General features: G+C 44.1%; 2 protein-coding genes across 9 annotated transcripts in view; one reads left to right on the top strand and one right to left on the bottom strand.

Annotated features, from left to right (window-relative positions):
- MCF2L2 (MCF.2 cell line derived transforming sequence-like 2) overlaps positions 1 to 22,623 on the bottom strand; it is a 159,565-nt gene that overhangs the window by 59,362 nt on the left and 77,580 nt on the right. The gene's annotated exons all lie outside the window — the stretch shown is intronic.
- On the top strand, positions 961 to 21,723 carry B3GNT5 (UDP-GlcNAc:betaGal beta-1,3-N-acetylglucosaminyltransferase 5). 2 transcript variants are annotated; one of them, XM_040073959.2, is made up of 2 exons: positions 961 to 1,084; positions 17,641 to 21,723. In XM_040073959.2, the coding sequence occupies exon 2, from the start codon at positions 17,981 to 17,983 to the stop codon at positions 19,115 to 19,117; it is 1,137 nt and encodes a 378-aa protein (XP_039929893.1). In that variant the 5' UTR covers positions 961 to 1,084; positions 17,641 to 17,980; the 3' UTR covers positions 19,118 to 21,723. The 2 variants fall into 2 exon arrangements, with proteins under 2 accessions (XP_039929893.1, XP_039929894.1); XM_040073960.2 differs by having other exon boundaries at positions 1,014 to 1,088.

The raw sequence follows: 22,623 nt of genomic DNA, 5'->3' as shown, positions 1-22,623 counted from the left end.
GCTGCTCAGGTTTTACCCTTGCTCTACTTTTGCTGAGTGACCTTGACAACAGTATTCCTATCTCTATTTTCTCTCTTTTGTGAGAAAAGAAAACAATTCCTTGCCTCACAATGATGTTGTCAGATTTATGGTGGCGAAGTGACAAACAGACCCTAATGGTCATGATATGCAATAGTTAAATTTCTGTGAAGTCAATGATGAGGTCAGCCGTGATTCAGATCAATCACAGTCACGTGAAAGAATTGGAGATACACAATGGGTTTGTGTTTGATATTTATAGTCAGTGAGAAATCTATGATTCTGTGATTCTATAAAATCACACAAGCCAGAGCATTGTAGGGGCTTTTCAATTGAATTTGAATGCCATTTTTAAACCCAGTTTTTCTCTTTACAAAAGTTTGGCAAACGCGTGTTCAAAGAAGGCGCGTCCACAGCACTTTCTTTGGTTTGTTTTTTAAATACTTCTGTCTCAGTCCTACTGCCCATGGAGACTGACTTACTATTGATTTTCTTCAATGATTCAGGCATTCCCCTCAGGCTGGCATAAGGAAGTCACCAAGATTTGTGGGGAAGGTAAAAGAGAAAAAGAAACCGTAAATCATGGTCTTTTTCCTCCTCTGAAGATTCCCAACAGCAAAGTGAGACAAACAAGTTTCACTGTGACCTACAAACTAACTATCCGGCCATAAGATGTTATTTGTCACCTCGGAGACTTAGAGGGACAGTTAGCTAAACTTCTACGGAGTCCCCTAAGAAACCTTGCAGATGTAAGTACTTCTGAACTTCTGGCACATCACTTTCCTCACCGTGTCAGCGCAAGACAAAGAGTTTTCCCACGTCTCGCGGCGCGGTCTCACCCCGGCCAGCTGCTCGGGAGCAGCGCCGCGGGCGGGCAGGGCGTTTGCGAGCAGCGGGACCGGAGGGAGCCCGGCCCGGGCGCGGGGAGCGCGGCGCAAGGGGCGGAGCCGGTGGCTCCCGGGCCGCCGGAGCCCAGCTCTGCCGGGGAGCGAGGTGGCCCGGCCCGGCCCGGCCCTGCCGCCCGAGGAAGCCAGCGGAGGAGGAAGCAGCTCTCCGGGCCGGTTTGGTAGGTGAGGTGGTGGGAATCTCTGCTGGGTGTCGTCCCGCTGTCCCTCGCGCTTTCTGAACTAAGGGCAGCCGGGTTGTTCGTTCATCTGATGGCTCGAGCGAGTCGCCGGGTAATTGAAATTAGCGAAAATGTTCTGGTTTTCTAAATGCTGGGTTGGTTTGGGTTTTTTTGTTTTTTTTTTTTTTGGGGGGGGTGGTTGGTTTGTTTTGTTTTTTTTTGTTGGGGGGTGTGTGTGTGTGTGTGTTTGTGGGTGTTGTGGTTTTTTTTTTTTTTTTTTTTTTTTTTTTTTTTTTTTTTTTTTTCTTTTCTTTTCTCTGGCTTCAGCGATTGAAAGAGCTGGTTTGTTCAGGGGAGGAGGGTGTCTCACTTCCCCGCGTTTCAGGAATTGCGGTTCCCTGCTTTGGACAAACGAGTTTTCCAACTGCTTTGTTTCCAAGGTTTCGGTGCAGACCGCATCCGTTAATGCCGTACGCGCTTGCCCCCCTCCCGTCCTAAAGAAGGGTCTTGTCGGGGTTTGGGATTTCAGTTTCCTGTGATAAGCGAGACCCAAACTTCAGTGTAGTTTTGATATCTGTTCTGAGTAACCTTTTAGCAGATTTCCCCCAAACCTCTGATTGTCAGGCAGTCGATTATGTTTAAGAGGGAAAAAAAAAAAAAAAAAAAAAAAAAAAAAAAAAAAAAAAAAAAAAAAAAAGCCAGAAAATTATCAGGCTTTTTGTGGCCCTTTCAGGGTCTTTCTCATGCCCTGAACCTTGGAGGGAAAACTCGCGGCCACTCGAGCATTGCGGTGAAACAACCCATTCAAAGGCGCGCCGTTTTCTCCCGCCCCTTGCTCCAGCAGCCCCTCCCGGCTTCCTATTCCTCCGAACTATTTTTCTTTCTACAGGAAAAGTGTGGGATTTTTTTTTTTTTTTTTTTCTTCTTCCCCCACTGTTCCCACACAAGAAACTCGCAGATCCGGCTGGGAGTTTCTCCGCGCACCCCTTGCGTTGCAACACTGGGACGCGTCCCCGAGAGCGCCGGGGCTGCCGCCCGCTGCTGAGCGCGGCCGGGAGCGGCACTGCCGGGGGACGTGTGTACGGAGCTGCCGCCGCCCCGAGCACCTCTTGGGCACCCCGTAGGAAAAATCGGCAGGAGAAATCGCATTGGGCAAAAAGGAGGAGAGTTAACGCTTTCAAAAAGGGCGTTTGCGCTAAGCAGAGCTTTTAAAAAAAAAAAAAAAGTTTGGGTTTGTTTGTTGTTGTTGTTGTTTTGGTTTTTTTCCTTTGTCTGTGCTCTTGGCCAGGCTGCGGAGCTCCCAAGGGGGTGGCTGGCGGCGGGGGGCGTGCGGGGACGGGCCGGTTGGCTCCCGCCTTTGTTCCCCCGAAGGGGCGCCCGCAGCCGCATGGCTGGAAGCTGTTCCCTGCCTGCCGCCCCTCCCAGGCCGCTGCCGGGCTCGGCGGGTGCCCCGGAGGATGGGGATGGCAGAAGGCGCGGTGGTGGGGAGGATCACCCTCGGTTTGCGCCGAACTGGGGGGGTCCCGGGGCTGCCGGGAGGCGGCAACAGCCATCGGGGGAAAGCCCGTGGGGACGGCGGGGTGTCCTGCAGCCCGCGACTTTCCCGGTACGTTCGATTCTCCTGAGTTTCAAAGGTTTCGGGCGAGCTGGGGACGCCCTCGGTGCCGCGCCGGGAGGCGGGAGCGGGGCAGAGCCACGGGTTCGGCCGGGTTGGGGGCGGCGGGGCCCCGGGAAAGCGAGAAAAGCGAGGATGGCAGCCGGGAAAGCGAGAATGGCAGAGCCTCATCCGCGCTGCGGGGAGCACAGAAAACACCTGAGCTGGTCTGGGGACAGTAGCTTCGTTAGCTGCTTCTGCGCAAGGTCTTGGGAGTATCCGGACATGGGAGCCTGGCATTATGCCGGTGTAAGCAGCTACATGGAGTGCAAGACTGATAAGAATCCCTGTAACTATCTTGGCACGGCGAGGCAGTGGAAAACTCGGTACGTGCTGCAGCATCTTCATCTCGGGACTACCCAGGCGCATGCCTGAGGATCTCTTAGCAGCAGTGTTGAAACTACCAGTGCAGCTGTTGAAATCTGGTTTGTATGATGCTGTTTTGTTCTCACTTCTCCCTGGTTCTTGCATTTCTTCTAGCAGTTGGAAAGGGAAAAGGATTGGGCTAGAAAAGGGACGGATTGTCTTTTTTAAAAGGGAAAGAGAGCTGCAATCTAAGGTGTTGTGGTTTTTTGGGTTTTTTTTTTGTTTTTTTTCTTTTTCTGTTGAATAGGGCAGGAGAGAGTAAGTCACTGTTGATAACAGCATTGGAATATTCTAGCAGTATTCCAGAAGCCTGGACTGTCACACAGAGCTGGGTGTTGCTCTGGTACTACGGAAGTTACTGGTTGTTTTGCCCAGAACTACTTTCATAGAAGTCCATCATCTATCACCTACAGAAATGTAGTACTGCAGTAAAAATGTGGGCTTTTTTTGCAGATAAGGGGTTTGGAGTTTGTTTGTTTGTTTGTTTTTCTGCTTAGAAATATAATAGTATCTGCTTACTGATTTTCTTCCACTGAGTGAAACAAAACTGTATCACTTTCTCTGAGATCCCAAATTATTGAGAAACAAACTGGTTGCTCCTGCTGACCGAAGCAGTAGTTGGGACAGTCTCTCTGACATCTGGCCAAACTGGAGTAGTGAGTACTGATGCTAGGAATGGTAATTCACCTACAGATTAGGGACAAGCATGTGGAAAACCCTGCAAGTCACAGCTTATCGTTGGAAACGCCAGGGGCTGATGTGTTTGATGTCACTGTGCACCTACAGTGTTATGGCGTCCAGGATGTACTGAGCATTGCCTCTGCCATGGTTATCCCTCTGTGCCTGAGCAGATGTCTAGGTAATCCTCCTTGAAGATGTTGGTTACTGGAAGTGCAGAGGTACTGAGATGGTTTTGTTGTTGGGAAACCTCCTTGTGGCACTGCTGTCACTGCAGTGGGTTTGCCTGGGCCTTGGGACTGGCAGAAAGAGGTGGAGGGAAGCAGAACACGATGGATCAGCATTGCACTACCGGCTCTTCCTTCCACATGGCACTTGCAGAATTCAGTCAGATACTTTCCTTAGCTTCCTCAAGTGAGGCTATCTTATTACTCAGCAGACCTCAGTAATAACTATTATTTAAATTCCCCTGGAAAGCAGTATGGTCCACCTCTGTCAGGTTGGTCAGAAGTGAATACAGGATTTTTCACTGATAAAGGAGACGTATATTTGGATTCTTTGCAGCATATGGAAGATTGTGGTCCAGATTCTGAACTGAGATTTCAAAAACTGAAGTACTACTAGAGGTTTCCCTCTTTAATAAGTTGTCCATGTAGGACATTTGGCCCTGGCAGCAGTGAGGAGAATGCTGTTGAAGGATCTTAGAAAGATGACACTTGACTTAAATTTTATTGTCAATAGGGAAACCACCATAATGCATGGAAGTAGGATGATGACACGCCTTGATTTGGGAATTGCAACATTTTAGAATTACACTGTACCAGTCCTGAACTTTATTTGTTGCTTGGCTGACTGCATAGTCTGATCTTCAACTCTAAACTGTGGCTTGGAGATGCTATGGCTGCTGCATGCCCAAATAACTCAGAAAATCTAAGAGATCCCAAGGCTGCTTAAACAACCTGTAAACAGATGACCTCAGAAGAAGGGAATGTTGTAAGCAAAAGCAACTAAGTTGGCAGAACTGTTGAAGGCATATACATGTACACATAGCAAAGACCACAGGCTGTAGGATTTCCTGCCTTGGCTTTCCCCAAAGCTGTTTCATGAGGTCAAGTACCTCTGACTGTCTGGTACCAACTCCAGATCTCTCAGTGTAGTTTAAAACTTGAATAAAAAATGGTCACTCAGAACTCCCAGGAATGCTGCCATGCTCTGAAGGTACATGATCACCTTCAAGTGCAACAGCTCAGCTTCATCAACTCAGGTAAGGCAGGAACGTGGGAGTTAAGAACTTCTTTGTCAACACAGAGCATATTGTTGGAGGTGCTTTGGGACATGGCAGCAAAGGAAGGGATTTAATTCGTCTTTTGCATTTAGAGTTAAGCAAAGTTTCTTCAAACTGAACATGCTGTTGGCCCGCTAAGGTTGCTCAATTTCTTCTATTGTATCCTGCATCATTTGTTTCTTCCAGTCTCACTTCCACTAAGACCTGAGGAGGCTTGTCAAACAAAACAGACTTTTTGTCTTAGGGCAGAAAACTTAGTTTTTCTTGTTTTTTAAACTGCTACTCATCAGTAGAGTTTACAAACAGTGCTGCAGCCCTGCGCCCTCAGCCCTCGATTAGTTGAGTTTTTGTTAGGAATATGAAACAGATAGAGGAAGGATGAGCCTTGTGCTACTTGACTTGGTTAACTAAAGGATGCTGGTGTTTTATGGTTCTGTTTCATTGATTTGCATTTGTAGTTTTTACTTGATTCTCTTTCACTAAACTGTCCTCACAGCAGTTCCTAACCTGGTGCTCTGTGTATGGAAGTGCTGTAGGTAGCTTGTTACATTCTTGGCCTTGTATTAATCTTGCAAAGTGTGTATATGTATATACACACATATATACAACAGACATGTATTTTTATATATGTAAAAATATTATTTTACTGGCTCTTGATGCCATTGACTAGTGTGACCTATTATCCCTTTCTCCTAAACCAAGACAAGCATTTCTGGTTAAATGCAAATGCACGAGTTCCTTCATTTAATTTACAAAGACTGTTGCCTTGGAGAAATCTCACTGCTTATTAAACACGTTGTGAGTGTTTTGCAGCTCCTTTGTTTGACTTTTCTTATCTGATTTGCATCTTGAAGCTAGGCCCGAGGATCTCTTTGCTTAGCCCTGTTTTGTGGCTTGTGGCTGCCTGTTAGCAGTTCTCAGTGAGGGCACTTGAGCCATGGTGAGCTGGAACTGCAGGATGCTGTTCCTCAGTGGCTGCAGCTCAGCGTTCCTTGTAAGTGCATGGGGTGGGGTGGAGGCACGTGGGCTGTAACAGGGTTGTGCCAATGGGGTTACAGATATTTGATACTTCGGGGGGGGTTACATGTGTGAGATAAATCATACATTGGGGGTTGTTTTCCTAGGCATCCAGCAGCTAGGACATCTCAAACATCAAAACTTACTTTCAATTCTATCTCAGTTACAGGTTTCACATTCTCAGAATCTAAGCAATCATATTTATAGGGTTTTCTGGCTTCATCCTTTCCAACAGTGGGGGAGGAGAGGTGCTTTGCTTTTCTGCCCTGAGCCTGTGCTCGTCCTGCTCCCCAAATCTAATAACAACTAAAAGCAGGCAAGTATCTCCTGTTCAATCCCTGCCCTTGTTACACTGCAGAAGAGGCTGTATAAAAGCCAAATTTCTCCTTAGTTCCCACAGAAGTAGGAGAGGATTAATGGAATTCATCCCACCCCATTTGCAGACAGGCTTAAACAAAGCCTTGCACCGCTATTATCCTAGCCAATCTGCAGCTCCTTTGTATATGCTGAGGTGGTTCTCGATCCACATTATCCTAAAATCTGAAACGCTTACATCTTTCTGGCTGGCTTGAGGCAATCATGGAGACCCCCAATATGCATGTAGAAGCCTTCAGTAGTACTGAATCTCTTCTTAAATTTTCAATGAAGTATTTGACTGTCTTGAAAACCTTAAAATGAGCAAACTACATGAGAACCTTGAAACTTATGTAATCGTATAAAATTACTGAAATTAAACATTTCACTACTGAACTAACGGAAAAGGATAGCTGGATAGATGAATCCAGAAGTGCTAGATCACTGGAGAAACATTATCTTCTCTGGTCCTTTTTGGTGGCCAGCTCATCGAGTACACTTATAACAGCAAAACTTTGCTGTCTTCTATAACACTCTCCCCTAACTGACAGGCCCTCCCCAAGAAGTGGGATCTTTTATACAAATATAGATTGGAGAACATGAACCTTACAGGTTTGGATAGTGCTTGTTTGTTTAGGAGTTTGGTTATTCAAACTATCTCCCATGCCTCTAAACATAACGTTTCTTCAGTGTCAATGCTACAGCTATTTTGGGCTTTTCTTAGGTCTGTAAATACTGTGAATGCTTTCAGAATTGAAGGCTGGAAATTAGGAGAAATGGACAGTCTGATGTATTGCTATTTCTAGATAATGATTTGCCTCAAGGTGGGGTGACTTTAGTTGAATTTAAGGTGCTGTTTTGTGTAACTTTAAGTGTAAGTTCTTTAACTTCCACTAGTATATCTTGGTACTTCATGCTTTTATAGAAAATGTGTGTTGTATATAGTATATATAAACTTCACATTGACACAGCATCTGCACAGTTTTATCAAATGACTGCTGAGCTACCCCAAATGGTAATTATTCTCTTAAGAAAATAAATGCTAAACAAGAAGTGAATGTATGATCAGACAGGCTGCTTGCTTGATTCAAATAGATGCATTTCTTATTAACAAAAGAAGACATCCACAAGATGGGATTATGCAAGAAGCAGACAGGGTCATTAATAACTTTCTTCTTCCCTCAGCCTTGAGCAGAATAGCATTTCTCTCTTTGCTTAAGAGCTGGTGGTAGCTGTGCACAGCAGTGAATGGGAGGGGGTGAGGATGAACAAGGGCAGACTCTGTTCAAGGCCAAGGACAGAGTGGGCAATGATTGTCTCTTAAGTGCATGTAGGTCCGTGGGTGTACAGAAAGATGGAGTGGCTTGGGCAATATTTGCTCTTGCTGAGCTCAAGAGGAGGCCTCTGAAGGGTTGCGGTAGTGGCAGCTCCATTGCATTTGTGGGAGGGGATGAGACATTGGGGTCATCTTAAAGAGGTTCTCTTCCTCTTTAACATTAATCGAAAGCTCATTTTTTATAATTAATTATATATGCTTGTGCATCCTTAGATGTTGATAGAAGTATTGTTTTTCTCCACAGAGCAGCTTCTTTTCTAGGCTGATCCTGTAGTATAAACTACTAGACCTTTGTGTGCAAGCGCGTGCTTTGCTCAAGGTACAGATTTGTCTGCGGTGGATTCAGCGTAGTGTTGGTCCTTGTGCTTGCTGGGTGTGGGTATGTGGTGGGGAAAGCATGGCCTTGGAACTGCTGAAAACCAGGCTATGTTCCTGGTTGATGGAAGAGTTTTTAGTAAAAGTGGTGTGAATTCTGACTGATGGGATCTTAGGATGGGAATGAGCACCAGTGTACTGCAACCCAGCTTCCCCAAACTCTTGTGTATGTGGTTTGCAGGTTTCAAGCAAACCAGCAGATTTTTCTCCCTGGGCTCTACTTGTAGGTTTGAGAAAAGAAACTATCAGAGGAAAGGATTTGATGCAGAAAGGGTGATGCAGGACTTCTGTCATGCTCAATTGTCTATAGAGTATAAATTGTGTCTGGATGGTAAGTTAGCATGAGATTTGGCTGATTTATGCAGCTGAAATGATTTGGGAAATCTTGATGGGATGATACTCTGCTATGTGGACTCAAGAGTTTACCTCTGGCCTGTGCTAACTTCAGTGCAGAACAGGGAGAGCTGATCTAATAGAGCACTAGGAAAACCCACCAGCTCCCATACCCTGTAAGTTGACTGGTATATTTGACATTTTTAATTCCAACATGTTTTATCATCTCTGGTCTAATTGAAAGAGAAAAACACAATAATTTGGCACAAAAACACCCTGCATCCTAATCTAAAACTGAACTCGCAAATTCTCATTTGTCTATCTTCCTGCCTCAGTGTCTATATGGCAGTGGCCTGTGCAACATCCAAGTTCTTGCTGCAGTATGGGACATTCATCTGGAGTTTGATGCTGAATTTGGGTCATAGGCTACAGTATTCGCTGAGGAAGAGGGATAGACTGGGAAGCAGATGAGAGAATATTTACTCTGGAATGACAATCTTACAACTTAGAAATGGCCATGCTACAATGGTGTTTGCCTTCTGTCTAAACAAGCCCTTCACATAGTTTCTAACTCACTGCATTTTTTAAAGTATTCTTACTGGACAAAAGAAAAGTTTCTGAGAAGCCCCATAGAAAAGCAGCTTGAACTAGATTTACAGTTAGTTGTGTCAGTCTGAAACTTGACTTCCTCTTTCAGTTTGGCTAGCGTGGAAAAAGTCTGCTTCAGATAATTGTTCAGCTTGATCTTCAGGTATGGCCTGCTGACTGGGACAGAAATTACTTTGGGCTTGTGGGGCAAATAGACAGGAAATAACATCTCTAGATATAGCTGCAAATAAATATTTGAATGGGCTTACTTAAAACAGGGCACCTGAAAAAATTATTGATTAGGTGGTGCCCTGATGTTGTAGCCCTTCAACTGGAACATGCTATGAAACAGGGACATTCAGTATTAATGCCTGACTAGGGAATTTTCAATATCTTGTCTTCCAGTGCTGAGTTTTGTACTGGACCCTTAACTGCTTGATATTCACAATTGCTTTCTCTAGTACGGGGAAAATAGTTTTCTTCAATGTTCAGCTCAAAGCGTGCCATATTTAATGGGATGTCCTTCTTGCAAGATGCTCTGCAATCCACTTTTGTAAAGAGATGAATACACTAATGTGGGATAGAAGGTAGCAGTCGGCCCTTTGTAATGCCTCTTGTGGTCCTTGCCCACTTTTGCAGGCAAACTGTGTTTATAATATCCTGGGAGTAAGTGATATTATAATCACTAGAAAATTCGTTACACCACTTTGCACAGAAGCTTCCAGGTTAAGACTCCAAATACAAGCAGAAATGATCTGCTGTAAAATGGAGAGGGAGTTGATTTTCCAGAGGCTATAGTAATGGAGTAACATTAACAGCTGCAGTTATTGTGCTCTGCCTCTTTGCTACCTCTTTTTGCCTTGGTACATGGGAGTAGAAAGGAATGTGTGCCAGTCTCGTATGTCTTTAAATGCTGGCGCTGCGAAAGTGAACTTACGTAAATGCAGACTGCTGCTCAGTGCATCATTAGAGCTCATTGCTGCCAAAACAGATGTGGTGGGTTGTACAATAGGTGCCATTACAGCCTTTGTAGCTGTGTCAGAGTTCTGACTTGTCTGTGTGGAAGTTAAGTGCTTACCTTAGTCCCTCCTCTCAGAACATGAGGACATGTGGCCTCAATCATGTCACTGACAGACAGAAACTTCAGAATATTATTTTACTGTCAGTGCAAAGAACAGGCTCTTTTCACCCAATCTGCTGCATGCAAAGCAAAAAAAAAATCATGTTGGTGCTTGTAAATTTTATGCAAAATCCCTTGAACTAAATGACTCATATTTTGGAGACTCATTCTGGAAAATGCCGTCCTTCCTTCTAGCTTGTATGAGGAAGAGTCTGCAGTGGATATGGGAGGTTTAAACAACTGAGAACTGTAGTCTGATGTAGACTGATGCTTGAAAGATGTGGTCCTGATCCTCTCCTGCCATCTCCATCGTGGCTGTTTTGGGCAACTGATCTTGATGAAAGCAATTTAAGAAGGCAAATCTGTCCTTTCTGGCAGATGTCTGCATTTACATTGGCTTGTAGCAGCTGGGAAGCTTTCAGCTCATTTTAGGGGAAACTGAAGAAATCATTCTCTTTCTTTCCACCCGATAGTTACAGTAACTGCAAAACCTCTGCAGAAACTAAATCTCTATTGGCAATTAGCTGCTTTCTGGCAGTGCTAAGCATTTACAACCTGTTTCTGCTTCCAGCCCTGAAGGAATTGAACTTCTTTACTCAATTGCCATCTAAAGCTTTACCATCCTTTTAATTTCTCTGCCAACATTGCTCAGCACTTGCAAGTTTTAGCCATCAGTGAGAAACAGCAATTGTGGGCACAGCTTCAAATGGCTCATTTTTCTAGGTGGTCTTGTAGCTATTCCAGTACAGAGCTTCCCTGGACAATGTGCTGTGCTTCAATGCCCATTTTTTTTAATAAGGGGATTCCTCTTCACTGAGCAATTTCAGAATCATTTAAGGAGTTCGTGTTTTGGAAAGTGTTTTGGAAAGTGTTGGATGTTCACCTTCATGAAAATTCAGGTGTCTGCTCAACCTGAGAAATCCTCAACATATACACAAAGAGCATGTAAGAATGCTGGTGTACCATACTCTGTGCTATGGGCAAAGTCAAGGTGAAGCCTGCATTGGAGGTTGCAGAAGATGGGTTATATGCTCTTGAAACAAAATTTGTAAAGCTACTGCCAGTCATTGCTGCATTATGTTCCTTATTGATGCAACACCTGTGACCTGATTCTAAACTTTTCATAGATCTTTGGAGCACTGGACTGTTTCTTTTTGTTAATTCCGTTGCCATTGTGACCATGTTTTCCTACAGAATACTTGTCTGAATTGGTTTCCATTTCTCAGCAGTTTGGACAGAACAAGGTGTTACGGGAAGCTTTGACATTTTTGAAATTATTTTCTTTGCAGGCTGTTTGTGACTTCTTCCTATCTTGGTGCTTGCCAATTATGTAGGAAGGCAGCCTTAGCTAAGCAACTTACTGCATCTTTTTTCTTAAAGTGACCTTCTGTCACTAGGGCAGGAACTCCTAGAAGTGCCAGGAACTGTTCTCCTTTTTGTGACACAGCTCACATAAAAGAAGAACCTGAAGATTTGTTTCAAAAAAGTGCTTAATATATAAGAAGTTTTTCAAATATTAGGAAGTGAAGAAGGAGGACATAGGCCAGGGAAGAGATGACAGATAACATGACTTGTGAAGACATGTCAGCAACACAAAAATCATCAGAGGAACCTGGGTTACGTAATCTTGTAGCTAAAGCTGTAAGCAGCAAACTCCATTCAGGCTTTGCTCCCGTTAACTTAGACACATACTTTCTTAATCTTCAATTAATCAACCCTAATGAAAAATCCCGATGAACTTTTGTATTTGGTGTGTGAACTTGACTAGATTTCCTTTGGACTTTGGGTGTAAACAGTACATAAATCAATACCAGAGATGGAAGAGTTCAATTTCACAGGAATTATAAATGTTTAAATTGCTTCAAACACAGCAAAAAAGGTTTTGACTTCTACTTAAACGAAACTCTCAAACATATCAAGACGTGTTCTTTGGACCCCATAGCCCCTTTCTAAACAGATTTTGAAAGCTTCAAGAAAATCCAACTCATTCTTTTCAGGATTGTCCCATCCTTACACGAGGCTTGACACACCTCTCTGAATTTAAAGCCAGGCAGTGATAATCTTGGCCCACGCAGCTTTAACTGCCACGTATCAGCCTGTGTCATCTCTGTGGCTGGGCACATTCCTTTAGTGCTGTAGAAGTGGTGTTGCAGCTTAGAGGACATCTCATGTCACCCTGTGGCATCTGATGTCAGGATGGAGCAAGCAGGATGGAGTGCAGCTGAAACAGGAGGGAGCATGTCTACAATGTGGCTTGTAACCTGGGCATCCACTCCCGTGTCAAACAAGCTGATATGGGGTAGCTCATGTGACAGAACTATTCTGACCTTAAAGCAAAATCCTGTCCTAGGGCTTCAAAATTTCTGTAGTACCAGAGCCTGGCAGTAGCCTTAGAATTGAAAAGACTGAAAGCTTTAGAAGCAACGTGTGTTACATCTGGCTCTAAAAAAGAAAACCCTGTTGTGCACTTAGGTTAGGCACAGCTTGCCCTCAATTAGCCACTTTCTGATACTTCCTTCAGGGATTCAGCAGGTTGCTTTTTGGGGCTGGGAGAGGATGGGAAGAAATGAATTTGGATTGTTGAGCAATTACATAAACTCCAGAGCTGTTGTAAGCTGTGGAAGGTTGGTGTGGTAAGGATGAGAGGGCAGAGTGACTGTGAGGCTGTCCCCAACAGCCAAGGGCAAAACATGGATGTAGAAAGCAGCAGCTCTTCAGATTACTTCTGTTTGAAACAAGTTAATCTTTGAGGTCTTCAGTCTTTCTGGTAGGTCTTCTGAACTTTACCCAAGAGTTGTTGATGTGAAAAGGCCAGTTGCTATAAGCTGATTGTAAAAAATGGTTCTGTTTAAAATAGTGTTTCCTGGTATACCCTGCATTGCCTGGCAAAGCCACTTGTGATCTGAACTTATCTTCTGTCCTAGGTGGAAAGAGTGAAAAAAAACTATATGTTATGATCTTTGTCCTAAAATACATGTTGTGCCAGGATGTGGTGTATTGAAGCCCAGCTTGTGTATGGTACTGCATGACAAAATTTGTAGCTGGGAGTATTGAGATGTTTTCTCTGGGCAGTTGGTCTCCTGGGTTTAGGTTTTTATCAGGGTGGTGTTAGTTGGAAAAAAATCTCCATGTTGGATGTCTTTCACGCAAATGTTGTCTCTTCGTGGCTCTTCCTGTGAGAGTCTGTCCTTCTGGTGTCTCATGTCTAGGCTATCTTTATTTTTCTTTAGGATGTGTCTTGTCTGTCTCTCCTTAGTTGACTTTCCAAAACTGTTCTACTTCTATCCTGAAATAAACTTCATACTGACTTTTTTCAAAAGCTGAAGTAGGTCCCTAAGGATTTGCTTTTCCATAGTGGTCACTCTACACACTGTTGAGTTAGTAAGCCACACTGTGCTAGCTCCTCTTTCACCCTAGGATATATTCCAAATGCGAAACACAGAAGAGTGAACAGTTGCTACAATGAGTCATGCTTGTGGAAGTATTGAAAGGTTAAATAACAAACTCCTTTAGCAAAGACAGGATTGCTACAGGATGGCAAAAGCCTGCAGTACTTGCAACTGGGGGAATACCACAGGCAGTTCCAATCTAAAATCTGCCAGAAAGAAGGGCAGTTACAGGAACTATATGTGGATGCTTGGTTCTTACAATCTTTCTCCAATCTTAGAGGGGATCTAACAGCTTTAAAGCCACAAGTAAGAAAATTCACAAGAAGAGGAAAAACACCTTAATTATGGTCAGAAAAATGACTGTCAAGCACTGTTTTATCTCTGTTCCATGGTGTTTCTTCTTGCTAGGGAGAACACATTGGTGAGTTGGATTGTTTTATTTTCCTGGAATGATGACATTTAAATAGCAGCAAATAGCTCCTGTGGTGTCTCAACCTGTTTTCCTGTTAAGGGAAGGAGAACATGACTAAGCTCAAAGGCTGTGTCTTGTAAATGGGCTATTAAAAGTTCTGAAAATCGAAGAGACTCTACTTGTGCATTTGTACCTTCAGTGCACATCTGCACATCTCCATGCTTTTTTTGAGAGAGATGGGTGGGTGAGTGGGTACAGACTACCTTCAATTTCATCATTATTGCTCATCTAGTGCTCATTTTAAAGTTTTACCTGAGAGGTATTTTTCTGAGGAGGATTCTGAACAACTTTTGTCTACTAATGGTTCATCTAATTCCACTGAACTAGAACAAGGAAATGACAGACCAGACTATTCCAGCCCTTAGCCTGTTTTGTTGTTGTTGTTGTTGTTTTTTCCTCATAGGAAAAGCTTAAGTTCTCTTTCCAGCATCCCTGACTTCAGGAAAGGGTGCTATGGAGCAGAAAACTGAGTCTATGCATGCCTCTTTCCCCCTGCTCCATATTTAAAGCTGTTTCCATGATGTGTTTTGTGGTGGATTTTTTGGTGGGTGTGGGTGTTTGGTTTGAGTGTTGGTGGTGGTTTGGGTTTTTTTTCTGGAGATTGCTATTTTTCCCTAGTGGAGAATAACTGTCATGCAGGTTAGTTTCACTGCTAGCTCGCAGTGACTGTGTCGTTTTTATCTGTGGTGTTGACTGTTGCCTCCTTTTACCAGATGGCATTGGCAACTGCAGACTGTTCCCCAAATTTCTTATCCAAGTGTGATCTAAAAAAGTTGTATTTGGTTATGAGTATCCCTGTGTTTAACAAGGGATAGCTGAAACTTAGCTTCAGGTGGTTAAATAGATTGCCTTGTGCTCCCTTTGCTTTCAGTCTTCTGCTTTAAGTTTATCGTGATGGCAGTGAACAACCTGACTGCCTGGTATCTTCAGACCCACTCCTTCAAAAGGTACCACCAAATGTTGGGATTTCTGTGACACTCCAGCTTGTCTGCATCTCTGTGCTTCATCTGAAACAAGAGTAAGCTTTGCAATAGTGCTCTATTGTAAAGTTGCTGAGTTTATAACTCTGAGGTGCATTGTTTAACTTCATGTTTCCAAAATAAAAAGGGTTTAAACTGATACTATAAAAAGCGCTGACTGACTTTTATTCACCAAACTGCCCATACAGCTTTTCTGTTATGCATTACAATCTGCAATCCTCAGATACACCAATGCATGGTTTCCATTTTGAGCAGCTGGTCCCCCTTGCTGGAGCACCACAAAATTGTCCCAGGTTTTCTTATCACTGTATACTCTGTTGTGTTCTCATCATGCTATTCTCGTTGCAAGACTTCACCTGGCTCAAACAGTCTCAAGATATTTGTGTTGCACATAACTTCTGACTTGAAAGTGATAGCTTGTGTTCTCTTGCTTCAGGGGTTGTTTCCGTGCAACAAGTGCTTAGTTTGTGGGATGTCCTTCCTTATGGTGCTAGTCCTACATTTCTTGCTTGACGGCTATTTTTTGGCTTTTTTATGGGATGAACAAGTAGTTGCTAGTTCAGGCTGTTCTTATTATACAGCAGAGACAACTCCGGCTACAAGAACAAAATTTTAAAGTGCAGGGCAAGAAGGCTGCTCTTGAGTGCTTTGGATTCTTCACTGAGACGGTAGCGGTGTAAGTGCCAAGCAGTGCAGCGTCGAGAGGTGTACCTGTGGCAGGGGTGCCTAATGGGCGAGCCGGTGTGCCAGTGTGCCGGTGTGTCACCATGCCGGTGTGTCGGTGTGCCGGTGTGTCAGTATGTCACCGTACCGGAGTGCCGGTGTGTCGGTGTGTCAGTATGTCACCGTGCTGGTGTGTCGGTGTGCCGGTGTGTCAGTGTGTCGGTGTGTCGGTGTGTCAGTATGTCACCGTGCCGGTGTGCCGGTGTGTCAGTATGTCACCGTGCCGGTGTGTCGGTGTGCTGGTGTGTCAGTATGTCGGTGTGCCGGTGTGTCGGTGTGCCAGTGTGTCAGTATGTCACCGTGCCGGTGTGTCACCGTGCCGGTGTGCCGGTGTGCCGGTGTGTCAGTATGTCGGTGTGCCGGTGTGTCAGTATGTCACCGTGCCGGTGTGTCGGTGTGCCGGTGTGTCAGTATGTCGGTGTGCCGGTGTGCCGGTGTGTCAGTATGTCACCGTGCTGGTGTGTCACCGTGCCGGTGTGCCGGTGTGCCGGTGTGCCGGTGTGTCGGTGTGTCAGTATGTCACCGTGCCGGTGTGTCAGTATGTCACCGTGCCGGTGTGCCGGTGTGTCGGTGTGTCAGTATGTCACCGTGCCGGTGTGCCGGTGTGTCGGTGTGCCGGTGTGTCGGTGTGCCGGTGTGTCAGTATGTCACCGTGCCGGTGTGTCACCGTGCCGGTGTGCCGGTGTGCCGGTGTGTCGGTGTGCCGGTGTGTCAGTATGTCACCGTGCCGGTGTGCCGGTGTGCCGGTGTGTCGGTGTGTCAGTATGTCACCGTGCCGGTGTGCCGGTGTGTCAGTATGTCACCGTGCCGGTGTGTCGGTGTGCCGGTGTGTCGGTGTGTCAGTATGTCACCGTGCCGGTGTGTCGGTGTGCCGGTGTGTCGGTGTGTCAGTATGTCACCGTGCCGGTGTGTCGGTGTGCCGGTGTGTCGGTGTGTCAGTATGTCACCGTGCCGGTGTGCCGGTGTGTCAGTATGTCACCGTGCCGGTGTGTCGGTGTGCCGGTGTGTCGGTGTGTCAGTATGTCACCGTGCCGGTGTGCCGGTGTGCCGGTGTGTCGGTGTGTCAGTATGTCACCGTGCCGGTGTGCCGGTGTGTCAGTATGTCACCGTGCCGGTGTGTCGGTGTGCCGGTGTGTCGGTGTGTCAGTATGTCACCGTGCCGGTGTGTCGGCCCGGGTGTCCCGTGTGGCTCGGGTCGCGGCTGCAGCACCCCCGGCCCACGGGCGGGCGGGAGCGGCCGGGGCTCGCGGCCCCTCACGCCCCGGAGCCGTTGGGCCCAACGGCCGCTCCCTCAGGCGACGGACGGGCGGGGCAGCGCGGCCGTCCCGGGGGCCGCGGCGAGCGGGGTGCGGGACGAGGCCATCGCGGAGCCCCCAGGGCTGAGAGGGGAAAAGGACCAGTGCGGAAAGGGGGCGGCGGGGCTGGGACCCGGAGCACGGCCGGGGGGATCCCCGAGCGCTGGCCTGGCACTCCCTGCCCCGGGAGCGGCGGCAGGGCCCCGCCTGGCTCCGGGTTTAGACTGCCGGCCCGAAAGGCACTTTGTAAACCCGGCCGCTTGTAGGGTGCGGCGTTGTCCGGGCTTAGAGAGATTTTAAAAGCTTGTCATCTGCTGGCTAACGGCAGTGAGGTTTTCTAAGAAAGAGGTTTCTGTGCCGGTCTCCTCTCTCACCGGCCTCCACAAGCTTGCTCCGGGCCATTGACCGCCTCTGACTTGCTGCCAGTCGGTTCTTTTTTTTTTTTTTTTTGGCGTGGGGGGGAGTGAGAGGGATGTGTGTCTGTGGGTGGTGATGGACAGTGACTAAGAAGTCAGCTCATTTCCATGACCAAACTTAAAACCAAATGTGTTAATAATAGCTCACTTAAACTTTTCTCCTCTCCCCCTTTAGAACTGGCAGGCGTTCATCTTCATGAAGGAAAGAAACACTAGAAGTTCCGACTAGAACTGTAGTGTTTGCTTCAAGATGCCCCAAAGGGAAAATACTCATCTGCAAGTCTCATCTTTCAAAACTGCCTGTGCTCTTTCAATCAAAGGAAAACGTTTTTTGAGAAGGATGACTTGTGAAGCCTGTGAACAAAGCTGTCTTCACAAGGATACTGAATGAAAGACATCATGCCTTACAAGGGACATTTATCTTGAAGGGTGACACTGTGCTCTTAAACTGAAACACAGGCACCATAAAAACACTGATCCTGAACAAAAATAAGGATTATAAAAACTGCATCAGAATGTTCATTAGTCCCAGAAGAGTCAGAAAATGCCATTTTTTGCAGATATGTGCCACTTGTTTCATACTGTGTCTCATGATTTTTTGGGTACCATTTGATAATCACATTGTGAGCCATATGAAGTCCTATTCCTACAGATACCTCATCAATAGCTACCATTTTGTGAATGACAGCCTGTCTATCAGCAGGGATAACCTGAACAGAGTATCAAGTTACCAGTACTTGATCAACCACAGAGAGAAATGTCAGCAGCAGGATGTCCTTCTCCTATTGTTTGTGAAGAGTTCTCCTGAAAACCGTCACCGAAGGGATGCAATTAGACAGACTTGGGGTAATGAGAAATACGTTCGTTCTCAACTTAATGCCAACATTAAAACCCTTTTTGCTTTAGGACAACCAACAGACCATCTGCAGAAAACATGGCAGCAAAGACAACTTGAGTTTGAAGACCAGAAATACCAGGATTTGATTCAGCAAGACTTCTTGGATACCTTTCACAATCTTACTCTTAAATTGCTTTTGCAGTTTAGCTGGGTGAATGCCTACTGTCCTCATGCCAGGTTCATTATGTCTGCAGATGATGACATATTTATCCACATGCCAAATCTCGTTGCTTATCTCCAAAGTCTCACACAAATGGGTGCTCAAGACCTCTGGATTGGTCGTGTCCATCGCGGATCGCCTCCCGTAAGAGACAAGAGTAGCAAATACTATGTTCCATATGAAATGTACCAGTGGCCCTCTTACCCTGACTACACAGCAGGAGCTGCATATGTAGTATCAAATGATGTAGCAGCTAAAGTTTATGAGGCTTCATTGACTCTGAATACAAGTCTTTATATAGATGATGTTTTCATGGGTCTCTGTGCCAATAAAATGGGAATTGTACCACAATATCATGTATTTTTTTCTGGGGAAGGAAAGGCTCCGTATCACCCCTGCATTTATAACAAGATGATGACATCTCATGGACACGTAGATGATCTTCGCCGGCTCTGGAAGCAGGCTACAGATCCCAAAGTTAAAAAGATTTCTTCAGGGATTTGGGGTAGAATGTACTGCAGACTGGTAAATATTGTGCTTCTTTGTAAACTGCACTATGTGGACACATATCCTTGTTCAGCTGCATTTTCTTAATACTTGAATATCTACATTGAAGATCCACTGAGCCAAGACAGAGCAACAACATTCTAGGTGTTTATCCAAAATATATGTAAACATGGAAAGAGGTAAAATTTACACGTGAATACTTAAGGTGGGCAGAGGGAGAGGAAGAAGATGGTACCAAGGTCCCAGATTCTATTCAGAGACTTATTTGAATAGCTCTTCTGTTGTACTTCAACTTTTTACACTGTAGCCTGTTTTTTACACTCTTCAAGGTATGCAATTCTGGATTATAAGTGAACTATAATGGACTTGTAGACTTTGAAATGCTTGTTGAAAATACCTGTTGCTTTGAACTTGTCAGTAAGTCTTGATGGTTTTTTGTTTTTTGTTTTTTTTAAGCTATGTGAACTAAGGCATGTGGCAAAAAAAAAAAAAAAAAAATTGTTCTCTCAGAATGGAGTAGACCTTTCAAAGCATGAGAAAAGTGGAACTTCTGACTTGATGAATGAGACTATCACAGTAGTTTAAGGTAGCGTAAACTCTACAAATAATCACCATTTCTCAATGCCTCAAACAAAGTCAGTCTGGACCTGCAGTTGACAAATACTGAGTACTAGAAGTGAAGACCTGCTACAATTGTTTCCTCAAAACCCCCTAAATCTTTGAAACAGGGAAACAATGTTTGGATGCCCTCTGACTTGGTGGTTTTAAGTAACAAAGGAACCTCCTTTAGAACCTGAAGCTATTGTAAAACCCAAATACTACTCATGTGACTGGTTGGGCTAATATTTCTCTCTCTTCCAAAGAGAAGAGTCCAATCTTTAATATCCAAATAAGTTGAGTTAGTTTTCTTTTAATAATGCTTCTATTTTCCAATATTCTAGAGGTGAAAAGGAAGCAAAAGTCCCCAGGAATGTTACTTAGAGCTACTTTAAGACTTAAAGAAGCAAAATTTAGTGCTTGTACTAACAGAGAGGGAGGATATTTTTTTGTTTCAAACAAAGCAAAGAATTTTCAAACCTTTGACTTTGCATTGAAGAGATAGGGAGATGGTGACTCACATAAACTCACTACACAAATCATAATAGCTAAAACATTTCTCCTGAAGTCAAAATTGTCTTTAAAATTTCAGGATTGTTTGTGTCCACAAACCCCTGTACCTTGAATATATCTCAACATTAATATCACTTGCAAAGGAACAAAATGCCTGTGCTTTGTAAACCAAAACAGAGCTACGTGATGTGCAAACTGCAGCCCTTATGAGCTGTCCTGTGGTGCCATAAAGATACTGCAGAGAAGCAGTGTTGTAGGCTGTCTGCAGTCCTTGCACAGCTCAGTCATGGTGCTTCCACTGACTCTTAGCACAGATATCTTAGCTGCTAATTGCCAAAGCTGTGGCAGCTGTACAGGACTTGCTAGTTTGAAGCTGTGAGTAGTAAACTTGGTTTAATTAACTGCTCTTGGAGCTGTGCTGTAGGTTTTCTGGTTTGAATGGATAATGGCATCTGTCAGTGCAGACAGAATCCAGCAGTGAGCTTGCTGACTGTTCTCTAAGCTGTTCAGATGGAGGGTAGGTAGCTACTGGAACTAAGTCAAACATGTAACTTCCTATAATTGGTTTTGCAGAAGGAAGATAATAAGATTCCTAACTGGTCCTAAATGTTGGGCATATAAAGAGCCCACAAATAAATCATTTATCAGTGTCAGAATGACTGACAAGTATAACAGCTATACTGCAGAAGGAACAAATCCAGTTCCTTTTCTTGCCTAAACAAATGGATAACAGTACTGGGGGTGTAGATCTATATAACCTGTTGCATACAGAGAAAATTAATGCACATATGGAGAAAATATTATTTTACATTGAAGGAAAGCTAGTTCATCAGATTTCTGACTTCTTGTGAGCCATTTAAATCAACAAAGCTGCACAGCAAAGCTGCACTGCTAGAAAAGCCACCCTATTCACTGGAGGGAAAGAGGGTCTTCATAGGCAGTGGGCAACCAAAATGTACTAGTAAGACTCTAGTCTTCCAGCATATATACGTGTTGGGATTTGTTTTCACTCATACATGCAAAAGTAAAGTAATCTTTAAGTAGCTTTAACCAGGTAACATCTAAAATGCTGCTTAAATGTAGTTGCCATTATCTGGAAGTCTCTTTTGACCATTGAAATACTTTGTTTTACAGTTGGTTTGAGCTTTGTTTGGATTGTTTCTTAATCTTAAAAGGGCCTTGATGTTTGTAGTATGCGTTTTCTTTTGCTGCAGTGAAAAGAAGTTGCTTGTTGAATAAAAAGGAAAGCATAAAGGCACTCCTTTCAAAAAATAGAAGAGACATAGAAAACTTCATATTTTCTGGTTCGAAACACAAAGTAAGATTTGTACACTTCCATCAGGAATCTTTTTTAACAATTGTCTCAGTGCTCCAATGCAGGGCTGGTAGGTTTTACTTCTACAGATAAAACTGAATCAGCCTGAATGGTCACTCCTCATTAAGAGTTTGACATTGTTGCACAGCATATTTAATGCTTTTTTTTTTTTTTTTTTACCTGTTTGTTTGGTTTGCATCAGTTTCCCTTTGATATTACTAATTTTTATACAAAGTATTCAATATTTATTCTTAAAATTTGCTCTGTACCACAGAAAGACAGTTGTTTTGTAAAATTTGTTTTGAATAAACAGACTTATTTCTTTTAAAAAAACCTAAAGAATACAGAAAAGGTAAATATCTCTTGTTGCTTTCTTTGTAACTGACAGGATCAGTTCTGATACTTTTAAGTGTTGTTCTGAGTTCCCTTTTACAAGAGGATTTCAAACTGCCCGTCATTCCCCCCGCCCCCAGTGTTTGCAAAAGGAAAAATTGGTGTTCCCAAGTAAAGAGGGAGCTCACAAATTTGTTTACCAAGCTTCTAGGTCTAAAGCTGTATAAAATTGCCAGGTATTAGAAGCTGGACCTGTTAATGTGATTTGTATGTTTACTTCAGGCAGCTGTTCCCTTGGAGATGTGTATCTGTCTACACAAGATTTCAGATTATACTTTGCACCTTTGGAAAAGTAGCTGATGGTCTGGGGACCAGACATGGCATTTTTATAGGGTGTCATTAAATTCAGATCATTATGATTTGTATGTCTCTCCAATTTGTCTGACATAATGTATCAAGTTAGCGTTTTTACAAATGGAGTCATTTGCATCAGGTAACTCCAGTGTATGAGACAGGGGCATAACTAAAGCATGAATTATCTAAATGATAGTGAAGAACAGAACAAAGGAAATGAAGTCAGGGTTATGGCATTTGGCTTCTTGCAGGGTGGGTTTTGTTGTGGGTTTTTTGTTTTCTGGGATTTTTTTTAATTTAATTGTTCCCTTTGGCCTAGAAACTGCAGTTCAGCTAAGATTGGGTTTGCTTGATACTTTTTGTTGAAGTGAGTGATTTAAGTATCTGGTACTTTAGAATGCATTGTTAATAATATTTTTCTCAAGATTTTGCAGAAATTTGAGCTAGCAGTTACAAAACCCAGAAGCCCCTCAGATGTATA

This window comes from Hirundo rustica, chromosome 10 (assembly GCF_015227805.2).
Source record: "Hirundo rustica isolate bHirRus1 chromosome 10, bHirRus1.pri.v3, whole genome shotgun sequence".
Classification (NCBI taxonomy): domain Eukaryota; kingdom Metazoa; phylum Chordata; class Aves; order Passeriformes; family Hirundinidae; genus Hirundo; species Hirundo rustica.
This window is presented reverse-complemented; position numbering and strand designations above follow the sequence as displayed.

Excerpts from the sequence above, each read along its gene's own strand:
- B3GNT5 (XM_040073959.2), top strand. The coding sequence starts at position 17,981 with ATGTTCATTAGTCCCAGAAGAGTCAGAAAATGCCATTTTTTGCAGATA.